Source organism: Nipponia nippon, unplaced genomic scaffold, assembly GCF_047370975.1.
Source record: "Nipponia nippon isolate SJK-2023a ecotype South Korea unplaced genomic scaffold, ASM4737097v1 scaffold_11, whole genome shotgun sequence".
In the NCBI taxonomy this organism is placed as follows: domain Eukaryota; kingdom Metazoa; phylum Chordata; class Aves; order Pelecaniformes; family Threskiornithidae; genus Nipponia; species Nipponia nippon.
Genome location: NW_028262302.1, coordinates 924,945 through 937,913, shown reverse-complemented (window position 1 = coordinate 937,913; position 12,969 = coordinate 924,945). Strand labels below are relative to the sequence as shown.

General features: G+C 37.2%; 1 protein-coding gene across 2 annotated transcripts in view; it reads left to right on the top strand.

The window, feature by feature from the left end:
• PRKD1 (protein kinase D1) overlaps window positions 1–12,969 on the top strand; it is a 143,714-nt gene that overhangs the window by 112,568 nt on the left and 18,177 nt on the right. For both annotated transcript variants that reach the window (XM_087747100.1, XM_087747101.1), the window contains 7 exons: window positions 494–571; window positions 4,121–4,325; window positions 6,832–6,955; window positions 7,766–7,843; window positions 8,811–9,090; window positions 11,444–11,496; window positions 12,874–12,946. In XM_087747100.1, the coding sequence (XP_087603226.1) occupies window positions 494–571; window positions 4,121–4,325; window positions 6,832–6,955; window positions 7,766–7,843; window positions 8,811–9,090; window positions 11,444–11,496; window positions 12,874–12,946 (891 nt within the window). The remainder of the gene's footprint in view (window positions 1–493; window positions 572–4,120; window positions 4,326–6,831; window positions 6,956–7,765; window positions 7,844–8,810; window positions 9,091–11,443; window positions 11,497–12,873; window positions 12,947–12,969) is intronic.

Sequence of the window (12,969 nt, the reverse complement as noted above, 5' to 3'; positions counted from 1 at the left end):
CACTGAAAGCTGTCTAGAAGTTGCTTTGAGATGTAAAGAACAAATATTTTCTCACTTATAATTGTTGGCTAGGGTTCTGCTGTTTCACTTTTCAGTCATCCGTATTGGATATGTAGTCAGTCTCTTAAGTGGCAGTGGGTATACTGCAGCCCGATCTGCTTCTTTCACTGGAAAAGCAGCTCTGGCTTTGCAGCCAAGCACTCGGGTCTCCTCATTGCTCCCCTAGATGAGTTGAGCACGCGCTTCGGCCACGGCTAGTGCCTCCACCCAACTGCCCTGGGTAATGCTTTCCTTTCCCCTCAGGGAAACACGCTTCTCACGTCTTCATCCTGTCCCTTCCACTGGCAGGTGGTGTGCAGCCAGGCTAATGAACCCTCTCTGGGCACGTTAACTTTGTATTAGTGAAACAGTAGGAAAAAATAAGCAGGAAAAAATGTAATTGTGTCATGGAAAAAGAGAAGTAATTTTACTGTATCCCTTTTTTTCTTAACAGACTGTAGGTTCAACTGTCACAAACGCTGTGCTCCTAAAGTGCCAAATAACTGCCTGGGGGAAGTTGCAATTAATGGAGGTAAGTTGCCTTAACAATTGTTTCTGTTATTGTTTAAACCATCAGTTAAATAAAACAGAAATGTAAAACTGTGACATGTACAAAGACAAGTTTTTCCATTGCTTGAGAGTGGCCTTTCCTCCACAATATTTCTGTTGTACATTGAAGTTGAAGTGTAGGAGGAACAAGTGTGGGAGGAACCCTATAGTGGCTCATACACCGTCAGCTCGGAGCATGTGTCTTCCAGATAGATGGCACTGACAGACAGGCTCAGCTGTGCCACAGAGGTGGTGTCAGCAGCAGAATGGCCTGGTGATCATGGCCTGTTGAATGCAGAATGCCAAAGTAAAGCAAAAAGCCACACGTACGAGAAGTTGGCATTCACCTGTCAGATACAAGCACAACATTGCTTTTTAATTGGGGGTGGGGAGTGTTTGTTTTAGGATAATCTTCCTGAGAAGGAAAAGTATACCTGGAAGATCTGGGAAGGCTCTCCAGGAAAAAATTCCACTGCCTAGTCTTGGCATAAAACTAATCGTATCATTTGCCAGAAATAAAGGCTTGAATATCTGCCGATATTCCCATGCATGTGCTGTCGGTTTTGTGTCAAGTATAGGAATGTATGGGTAGGCTTGACAGACGGTACTGGAGAAAAAAAGGGTGGTTTTAGATGAGTTGTTGATTGCCTTGAAAATGTCATTTTTCTATGTGATAAGGGAATGAGAAGTGTGGTGAAGTGTTCAGTTTCTAATGCATATTACTATGTTAAGTTGTCAGCCTAAATTGCTTCTGAGGTTAATAAAGTATTGCCTTATTAAGCATCCTTTTTCAAACTTTAAATCGCTGTTCTACATTATTGAATATCAAGAATTTCCAAAATTAGGAATGTTAACTAATATTTTTCATAGTGTTTCTTATAGTAGTGTGACTGTATTACTACGAAGTTTTTCTGTTTAATGGCAATTAGTGTAGGCAAAAATATTTCAGATGCTGAGTATCCAATTTGAAACGTGGTAAGGTGCGTGATTTTCTGGAAGGTTGATGTTGGACTCCTACTGCATGTCCTCTCTGATGCACCTCAAACTGGACTCTTGGAGTCACTATTATTACTATTATTATTTTTTTTTAATCTTTACACCATTTATACCTCACTTAATCATTAACCATCCCATAACACAAGTATTTCTTCAGGAGTGCAAGTAATGATGCTTATGGAAGTTTATGGCTTGATTTTCAAATTCAAGAGCTAAACATACACCATGATATGTTAATTCCATTGATAACAGTGTAGAGTTTTCCCTGAGATTTGCAGTCAGAGAAAGTAATTAAATCTTCTTATAAATGATAAAATCTTTCCTGCATAGGTGCAGTTTTAGAGAGGAGTGCAAAACAGATTTGCTCAACAGTGCTAAGAGAAGACAGGAAAGCAAGCCTTGTTTCTGGACAGCTGGACTAAATGAACAAAATTACATTTGTTCCTGAATTACTCCTTGAAGTTCCCTCTTTCCATCTGAGGCAGCTGTATTTCATGCCTCCAGCATACCTTCTGTGCCCCCTCCCCGTCTTTGCCCCAAAGGCAACATGCTACTTTTTTTTGACTTGCCTCCTACACATGAATCTGTGGCTGGGCTGACGGGAAGTGATGGTTTGTCTGAGGAAGAGCTGAGTGAGGAAAGCTTGTGCAAAGCCACTTGGGGTGAGAACAAGTACTCCAAGCTTACTCCAAGTGTACTTCTTGAAGCTCTCCATCTCTAAAATTTATAGAATTTGGTTTTTCCTCACCAAATAATATCCATAGTACAGTATCCATAGCGTCAAAGTAGAACTCTTAATTGTGTGTCCTAAATGACTGATACAGGGTCCTTAGGATTATCTAAGGCAATTTCATCCTGGTATCTCATTTCTATTTTTACAGTAATTTGGTTCACGTTATTTTCAAACTTAATAAATAAAATACAGTATCTGTCACTCTGTCCATCTGCTGTGTGATACATCTTCCCCAAAATAGTAAGTGAAGGAAGAGCAGAAGCAATAAATCTCCAAGTATGGTCTCATTAATAAACACATTATATACTAAATGTGGGAGGTTATTTTTAACTGATTGTGGGTTTATTAAAAATAGAGACTAAAAAAGTGTTGTAGGAATAGCAAAGAGAGAGCCTTGCAATGTAAAGTGTCACTCATGACTGGATGACTTTCTGCTAGAGATGAAGTATAATGTGTCTCTTAATCACACATCAGTAACTTATATCCAAATATATTAAGACTACTGTACATGGAAGGAAACCTTTCAGCTGTGCACTTCCAATTTGAGTGAAATGCCATCAATTCAAAACATTTTGCTGTCAGGCAGTTCAGTGTGCTTTTTCTTCTGGGGCATTGTCTACATTGACTGTCAAGAACCTTCCTTCACACAATTAGGCAAAAGTTCCTCAGTGAGAATATTTGGTGTCTTCCATGTGATTTTAACCTTACTTCAAATTTCTGAAACACTGCAAACATCCCAGAAAAACTAATACTGTCTTTACTATCTGACAGGACTGGTGATTTTGACATGTTAGATCACAGCCTGTATAGCACCAGGTTGAGTTTCAACAAAATGCCTTTCTTTTTTGGCGTTTTGTTTTGTTTTGTTTGGGTTTTGTTTGTTTGTTTTTGTAGTGTAAGTCCTTAGGTAAATAAGTTTAGAGTTTTCTCTTCCTTTCTGTCTTCCAGATAAATCCATTCACAAGCAGCAATACAATGAAAAGTTATTTCTTACATTAATCTTGTTTAGGCATATCTAATCTTGAAATGGAAAGTTTAACATAATTTAAATACAATCTGGAAAATACTATTAATACTATGCCATAGTCAAATAAGTTAAATCCTAAGTCTTTGTATTTTTTCTATGGTATCTTACATTGGACTTTTTGATATTTATTTAATATTTCTTTTCTAAAGGCAGGGAGCATTATTTCAATAGTATGCCATTTCAATAGTATTTCAATACTGTGCCATATTATGCAGCCTTCACAGAGAACACTGGTGCAAAGAAAATATCTTTTTTCCCCAAAAATATACTTCACTTTATAAGTAATTGTCTTGGGAGTTATTTCAATAGTTCATTGTCATGTCATCATCATATTACAAAATTCCTAGTTTTGAAATTACTGCTCTTCCAGCATCAGTTTGCAGCTGTAGCCTGCCAACAGCCATTAAGCCAGTAAACAACATTCAAGCTGCATAGAATATCTGCCAGAAGATCTCAGAAATAAAGCTCATGAGTATAGAATGTTTGATAGAAGTCAATGGATAAGAAATTCTGCTTTGACTTTGGCATTTTTTAATAGAAAGTTGTATTTCTGAAAATACTTTAGTTTGATGCATTTCCAGTTTTCTGTAGTGATTTTCTAAATGACTGGTTAAAAACCAGACTTCACTAGTACACAGAGAGTACTGAGTAGAGATAGACCCAGGCAATAGATTTCCAAAGAGAACCTGAGTTTTTCTGAAGCTCAAAATGTGTCAGGATGTTGTGATTGGCATATTGTATGTTTTCAGATAATAACTTCAGTAACGTTATTCCAGATCTTCTTAGTCCTGGGGCTGAGTCTGATGTGGTCATGGAAGAAGGGAGTGACGACAATGACAGTGAAAGAAACAGTGGTTTTATAGATGACATGGAAGAATCTATAGCTCATGATTCTGAGATGTCAATGACAGGATGCCATAGTGACAACGGGGAAATGCAGGATGCTGATCCGGATCACGATGAGTCTAACAGAATGATCAGGTGAGCTGGGGAGTGAGTCTACCTTCCATCTTCTTTTGTATTTGTCTGTAAGTATCATGTCTAGGGCTCAAGGGGGAATCTACATAGACCTTATGCTCACTCGTTGAGAATGGAGAGAGCTAATGATATGTGGTGGTTCTGAAATTGCAATGAGATTGCTTCACTGAATATACACATTAGAAATTTAAGAGAAGCTTAAAAATTATTATCAAATTGAAGTAGCAACTGAAAACTGGTGCACAAGTGATTGGTACAGGTCTGTTCTCTTATGAAAATTATGTTGTGAAACTATTTATGCATGAGCAGTAGAGGACGATATTTTTTTTTACTCTATTTATTTTCCCAAGCATTTTTCTCTGACTAATAGTGCAATGCCTGTTCCTTTAAATGAAGAAAAAAAAAAAAAAAATTGTGTGTCTGTGGTATAATCGGCTCTAGATGAATTGTTTGCATTTTTAGATACCTTTAGAAAGAAGAAAAGTTTGACAAACTTGAAGTATTACTTTGAAGCAAGTTATAAAATAGATTAGTGGTTTGAAATGACTAATCAGGAAGGAAAATAGGAATTGAGTTGTGCAACTTACCTCAGAAATGTCTGAGGAGAAGAAAACATTATTCAGTTATTGGAACTGTACAGAGTAGCAGGGAAAAAAGTAGGGATTATTCATTGTCAGGGAACCTAAAATGAATTAAGTCCTTGCAGCTGTAATTTCCTTGATGCAAGGGATCTGTAACTTGAAGAATTATAGAATATTTTTCTTTCACAGGTCCCAGTTTGACCTGCAGTTTCCTCTTTTATTTTGCTTACTAGGAGTCTGTTTCAGTAACACGTTCCCCTTAGTTCTCTGTTACTAACATATACCTATTGCACTAATAGACAGCAATCACTTTCAACAATATGCAGTTTTACCTCCCACAGCAGCGAACTGTTTTTCCTACTGTCGTATTCATCTGCATAGACACTATATATAGACACCTTGTATCGTTGGAATATAAGCCTGTGCTTATATCACAAAATCAGTGTCATAACATTTTGAATGTCCAAGTTGTATTAAATGGACAGCATTGCAGGTTTTCAAAATACAAATGCCCAATTATAATTAATAAAAACATGGATAACGCAGGTACGTGTTTTACTTAGTTGAGGGGCATCCCCGTATTTCCAATAATACCTTTCCCCAGTTATTTCTAAGGTTAGTCTCCATATCTATGGATTATTTTTGAGTAATCTATAAAAGGCAAATAAAAAATAAACCTCTTATCAGTACAGACAGGAATAGTTAAATAGGAACTGCAGCTCATTTGATCATTTTTAGGCAAAAAAGAGATGTTAACTGTATGTTACAGTCCTAATGAAACTTTAAGACAGCACACTTTTTGCATTTTGATTGGAAACTGCCAATTCATAAAATGTTTCTTATTTCCAGGATGCATTACAGTGAAGCAGGGCCATCTGCAGACATCCACAGTCACAACTGTGGAAACTTAAGATATTATTCTTTTCCTGGGCGGTTTCTGCCCATTTTTGTTGGAGTTGTTGCACCAATAGCTTTGCCAGCAGGGCAGAATAAATGAGTTCTCTGTGCTGTGTTTTCACGTACAATGCAGCATCTCTGTTTAAAGTTTTGCCAGAAATAACTAAGCATTTAGGTTTAGGATTCAAACAGATGATGAGTCCATTCCATTATACAGAATCTGCTTTAGGATTGGTTAACTCTAACACCAAGGAAAGTGGGAAGATGGGCTTGGTTACTTCTTACACCTCTCCAACTAGATATTCCAGATTTTATCTGATGGTGCAATCAGGCATGCTGTCAAGTTCCCATGCCTTCCTGACTTACTGTGTGTCACCTGAGTTGTGGAAAGTTTCTGCATGCATACCCTAGAGTACAAGGCAATGGGACTTCGCTTTAGGTCTTTGAGGATAAAAATGTATTAGCTTAAACCTCTTTCTCTGAGAGGTTCCAGCAGATTCTCTGCTGTGCCCTGCCAGGGTACGCGCAGCTAGGCAGCTGACACATTTTCTACCCTGTAAACTGTCATCACTTCATTGTGTGTTTGAACCCAGGAAAGATCACAGGATGGTAATCTGATGAACAACGTTTACTTAGGTTATGAGAGGCTCAAGATCAAGTATTGGTCTGAATCATGCATAGCACAGGCCTGAGCTATGGCTCCCACACCCTAGCTGAGGCCCTAGTCATTTGCCCATCTTCTTAGCTCATCTTTAGGAATATTTTTGGGGGAGACTGTGTGTGTATGTAAGCCTTCAGAAGGTCTCTGACATTCTCCTGGTGTAGCATTACAGTTTTTTTCCTTCGTAATCTCAAGATACTTGGAATGACAAAACAAGATAGTGTCCAGTCCAGGTCTGATAGTGATGATAAATATAAATGTGGATATCAGATATATATATATATATATATATATTCTGATTTAAAAGAATTTTTTTCTTTTTGTCCAAAGTTGTCTTCTTTTTAAAAGCCTTTATTGATTTATTCTTAAGCCCTTCAACCAGCAACAATATTCCATTAATGAGAGTGGTACAATCTGTGAAGCACACAAAAAGGAGAAGTAGCACAGTAATGAAGGAGGGTTGGATGGTTCACTATACAAGCAAGGACACACTGGTAAGAAATGTTAAGGAAGACCTGTCTTACTGTACATGCTATATGATAGTACAGAATCAAACTCTAACAATACTTCGATAATTTACAGTCACTCATGTAAGGCATTTTTTTACAGTATTTGTTGTTCCTGAAGTCCTGACTCTTGTCATAACTGAGGACTGGCGCTGCTTGTAAGAAACAGGAGACAGTTAAAACACATGAAAAGTACCTGAATGTGTCAGTTGCATTATCATAGGCAGCCAAATGTGAAGACATTCTGAAGGAAGTAGAAAATAATGTTAACACCTTAGGGGTTCTGGAAAGTCGCTGTACCTTCCAGCTGCAGTCTTCTAGATACCTTACTGCTAGGTGAATTGAGAATTTTGTAAAATAGATTTGGCATAGAAAAAAGTTATTTTCATTCCAACCTGCTAAAACAGGAATAAAGACTTCGGTATGTGGCCTTCTAAAGTGAGCTGGGGTGTTAACAACTGATACAAAAAGAAAGTTTAATTATTTTAGCAGCATACCTGTAGCAAATTGTGCTGAATGTAATGCAGACATTGAAGTGACATTTTAAATTTTTAAAACTTGGACAATTTCAACAGAGCTAGGTTATTACCGAACCAACAGAGGGTGGCCCTATAAATCCCAAACTCAAATACAAAGTCCTCCTAAAAATCTTATAATAACAGATGAATCTTTATCATTCACAATTCATCTCTTCAAGCTTAAGCAAAACATTTTGGAAGTAATGCTTTTGAGAAATGAACATTTCATTAATTTACTTAGAAAATGCTAGAAAGATTTTTCACTTGTTTTTCATTGCAGAGGAAGCGACACTACTGGAGACTGGACAGCAAATGCATTACACTTTTTCAAAATGATACTGGAAGCAAATATTACAAAGTAAGGGATATTTTTCAATCTCTTCTTGTACCAGCAGAATATAATGACTAAATTGCTGAATTAATAGATACTTACTAAAAGTACAGTAGTAGTATAACCTTGATCTATGTTTGTTTTCATTATATAAGCTGCATATGTGTGTTTTGCCTTTCACAAACAAGTCTCAGATCAGAAAGGTGTCAGCTAACAGGGTCCTGTAAAATACATGTTGTGGAAATGGAAGGTTTTTGTACAGGGACAATTCAGTACCAGTGACAAATTCTGCCAAGAAACTCATCTGACATTCTGTCATTCATAATACAAATTCTTTCCAAACACTTAGGTATAGTATGTATTATTTTCATTCTGTCCTTTGGACATTATGTTGTGATTTTGATTGTAAAAGATTGTTTTAATGCTCATATCCTTTTACCTGAGGCAGTTAAACTCCTTGGGCATTACTGCAGTAAGTTTTAATAATGGAAAGTATTTTTTTTCATATGGCTTCCTCTCAGGGAAATATGTCAGTGAAACGTGCCCTAAGTGTTATTCAAGATGAAACAATCAAGTCTATACCTATGTTAAAGGTAGATTTGGAATCTTAAAGTTTAATAGATTTATTCTGCAAATAATTTATTGCAAATAAATTTTATTTAATAAGGAGTCAACAGGGTTTAATTTTCTAGTGGAATTCTGTTGATATATGGATGGTCCTGCTCTTTTCTGATGGCACCTCACTGCTCTCTTTGATAAGCTTAATTAAATAATTAAAGTTCTACTTGGTCTTGGAAAAAAAAACTTTCAGTATTTTACCATCAGTAATCCTCTGTGTCATGGAGTTTCAGGTTACAAGAGCCTTTTTGTTTGTACAAGAAGCATGTGGTTAATAGCAACAGCTAATATCATAAATTAGTTAAGTAAAATTCATGCTTTGGTTTTATATGTTGATAATCTTTACACAGAAAATAAAATATTTTTTTCATTTTAGGAAATCCCATTGTCTGAAATTTTGTCTCTGGAACCTGCAAAAACTTTTACTGTTCTGCCTCAAGGAGCCAATCCTCATTGTTTTGAAATAAGCACAGCAAATATAGTCTATTATGTTGGAGAAAACATAGAAAACCTCTCAAGTGTTCCACTGAATAACAGTGTTATTACCAGTGGTATTGGCATCGATGTGGCACGAATGTGGGAGATGGCAATACAGCATGCCCTGATGCCCGTCATCCCTAAAGGAGCATCAACTGGGTCAGGACCCAGCCTGCACAGTAAGTTTATTTATTTCCTCCATTTCAGATAAGTAGAGTCATGTCACAAAGGACGTTGCTCAATCTTCTTCACACATTGGGAAGTATTGCACGGCTAGTAAAAGCTATTCTGTCATGGCTTATCACGTGTCTGCATATTATTTTAAACACCATAGTTTCTCATCTAGGAGAAGTGGAAGGCCTCACTAGGACGTCTGTGTTAATATACAAGATGCAGATTTGTTAGCGAGCAAATAGTTGTTATATTAGTAAGGCATCTCATCCATATTTGTGTTGTTGACATGAGTAATAGCCTCTTTGTGCAGAGGCATGAAGTTTTCTGAGCTCCAGTTGGAAATTGATAGATTTTTCCCATCATGACTGTAATTTATGTTTCTAGCTATCTGCAGAAGCAGCTCTTCACTCTTTAGGTCACTGCAGCAGAGATGATATGCTCCCTTTCATCACATTTGGCTGTACAACTGCCACAAACATTGTCCCATGCTGAGATGAAATGAGCTCAAGTGTGAAGAACAGCTGTTCTAAGCACAAGGCATGGATGTTACCCAGGACCAAAAGGACTGAATATATCTTTGCCTCCAATTTACATACCTTTGGGTAATTCTCTAGCAAAGATGACAGCTTATGTAAACCAAACATGCAACTCATTTAAAGCTAGCTCAGGTACTGATAACAAAGTAGCACACAGCAAACAATTCCCTGCTATTAGGCATGTGCTGCTGTGGTTGCTTTGCTACTTGTGCTCAGCCTAGACAGTGTAAAGCAAATTTGGATATGTCTACACAATTTGGATTAGACCTTTTGTTGCAATATTCACCCACTTTAGCACTTGACATCTGGATGCTATTAATGCAGCGCGAAATGCTAATGAAACCGCAAGCCCTTCAGAAACCAAGTAATACAACAGGCTGTGGCATTACATTTCCAGGCACAACAGCTCACATATCAGATTAGATCAGCTCTGTCCTTTGCTTTCTCGACTGGGTTCCTGCATAAAATAGTGTCAAATTCTGGGTGTCATTTCAATCAGACTAGTTGCCTAGTGCCCCTGGTTTGAGCCCAGCATAGCTAAACAAATAACCTAAAATGCTGAACTGGGAATGATGGCTGTCTTCTCTCTCTCTCTCTCTCTCTCTCTCTCTCTTGGGAAGTTTGAAAATTTTCTGTACAAGTCAGTAGTTATCTCTGGGGGTTTTGTGCAAAAATTAATGTCATCTGAGACCTTTAGAACAAATTCCTGTGGGGAGTGAGAATGATAGCAACCTCCTGTCTTCTGCTTAAAGTGTAAGACGCATGTCTTTGTCCATGCTTTTTTTCATGTAAACACAAAGCAGCACAATTTGTTTTGAAAACAAATTGGCAATGATAAAGAAGCCTCTATGTAACTGAAACATTCAATTCCAAAAAATAGTCTATTTTTAAGGAAAGGACAAGGGAATAAGTCGCACGGGGCAGGAGTTACTCATGCTACTTACTGCAACTAGGAGAGGTGCTGATGGGTAGTAGCGAGTGTCTTCAATGTGTAATACTGGCTTTATAGTAGAGGACACTGGTTTCGATGAGGCTGAAATCCATACTAAGAAAATGAAAAGTCAGCATGAACAGGATTATAGGCAGAGGTAGGAGACAGAGGCAAAGAACTCCAAAAAGCCATTCTTTCTTCCCCAAAATGACATCTTTGTGTAATACAGTCAGCAATAGGCGTATTCTCAAGTTTTATTAAACCCCTCAGTAGGTTTGCAGTTCAGAATGCTTACGGCAACATCCTAAGCTCTGAATTTGTAGGAGTTGGATTTGATATTTGTTGTATTAAAACACAAGTGCAAGTTTTTGTTTCCATTATGTGTTTTAATAATGTCTCTTAAGCCAGTTGAAATGTGTATTACTTTTAACAGTACGCAGACCAATTTGAATGCATATTGGCCTTCATCTGAATAGCGTCAAATAGATTGTAGGTGACACTATAAATAAAAATGATTATTAAATCCACTAAATAAAAACAGTTTACCCTAGCTGCAGTTATGTTACTTGCATGAGGTAAAAAACCCAAAAATAGAGTGAAAAAAAGCAATAAGAAGCTTATAAATGGGAATTATGATATTCCACTATTAAAAAATTAATAATGAAATGTATAATTATGTTCTTTTGCATACATGGCAAAAACTGTTGTTCAAGTCACATATTTGTGGGCTGGTGTAATTTTATGTTGGCTGGTAGATGAACAAGCTGACCTAATTGGTCCAATTTCTAGAGCTGTCAGTAGATATTGATGTAATGTAAATGTCATTTCCTATTACTACATGTTTGAACTAAAAGCACAGCAATCTAAAATATATTTTACTTTCTTCCCCAGGGGATATATCCATCAGTATTTCTGTGTCAAACTGCCAAGTTCAAGAAAATGTGGTGAGTGTTCTTTGGATACTGGTGCTAGACATGCTATGATTAAGCCTGCAAAGCCATTGATCTGTTTTGCAAAGAGGAATGTTAGAGGAGTTCCAATCAGCCATATTTCGCTTACTTAGTAGAAATTAACAAACAATTCTCTCTAACTTCTGAGAAAAATCATCTTCATGGCACCTTTTCTTGAGATGCAAGAATTACATATGGGTAATTTCACTTAACACAGAATTTAACTATGGATCCTTGCAGGATGTTAATTACCAAAAGGAAAAGCGAGATGTAGAAGTTATTAGTTCATGGAATTTGTCAGCTGAACTTCGTAAAGCTAATCACGAGCCTTGATAAATTTACTGTTTCCTGTCGTCACTGAGAGATCAGATATTCTCTGTTGAACAAAGATGATACTCTATCCAAAGGAAGAATTAAATATGTCGTTACACATACGTAAAGAATTCTGGGTTTCTTTTACACTAGGACTGTTAGACATAGGACATGCAGTCAAGGTAAACAGTCACACCGCTGGTTTTCTGTTTCATGGGCAGAGGAAATAAACAGGACTGCCTGCAGCCAAGTACAGCTTTGGGGCAGCTCTGGTATTTGCTAGAAAAAGATTGCCTGCTAAGGCAGGATGTGTCCATTTGTTTCCTAAGAAAAAGTGAGACAGCATTTGTTATCAACTCCTTGATGTTCTTTTACTCTTCTTTGTATGTGCTGCTGCTTAAATATCAGGAAAATGAAACTGAGCTCCAAGATTTGAGGTTTGTTTAAGCCTCCCAAATGAATCTGCCTGTGTTTAGGCCCTAAGAAATAGTAAGACATGAGACTCTCTCCCTGGCACGGATGGAATATTTTACCCATCTCAGAGGACAAACACAAACAGCCAAAGCCCAGAACTGCTGATATTGACAAAGCTTTCTATAAAATAAGAAACCACTTGCGTTTCCATGGCTGACATGAGCTGGCATAGGAACTTTTTCAAGAAAACTTTAAATTCATAATTTCTCCCTTTTCATAAAAACCAGCAGTAATTTCTAGATCTGGGATCCTGGGACTTCGGGGTAGAACCTTTCTAACAAGACCCTCTATTTCCATATGTATGTTCGTCTTCAGATTTCACAAAGATAAAGTGTAATGTTGTGTGCTGGGGGCTACTTGCCTGGAAGGTGGCAGTGGCTGAATCCTATCAAAGATGCGGCAGCTTTTACAGCAATTGCAGTTAACGTGGCTTTTAAGAAAACTTGCATGAATGTTTCTGGCAGATAATGTATTTTGAAATGTACTGTAGTAAATATATGCTACTTCCCATTAGAAAAAGCAAATTAAATACAAATTTTGTTTCCATATCTCAGGGCTTAATATTTGTTATGTTTATATAAACAGGATATTAGCACTGTATACCAAATCTTCCCAGATGAGGTGTTGGGATCAGGACAATTTGGAATTGTTTATGGAGGTAAGGCTTTGGTGTGCTGTACA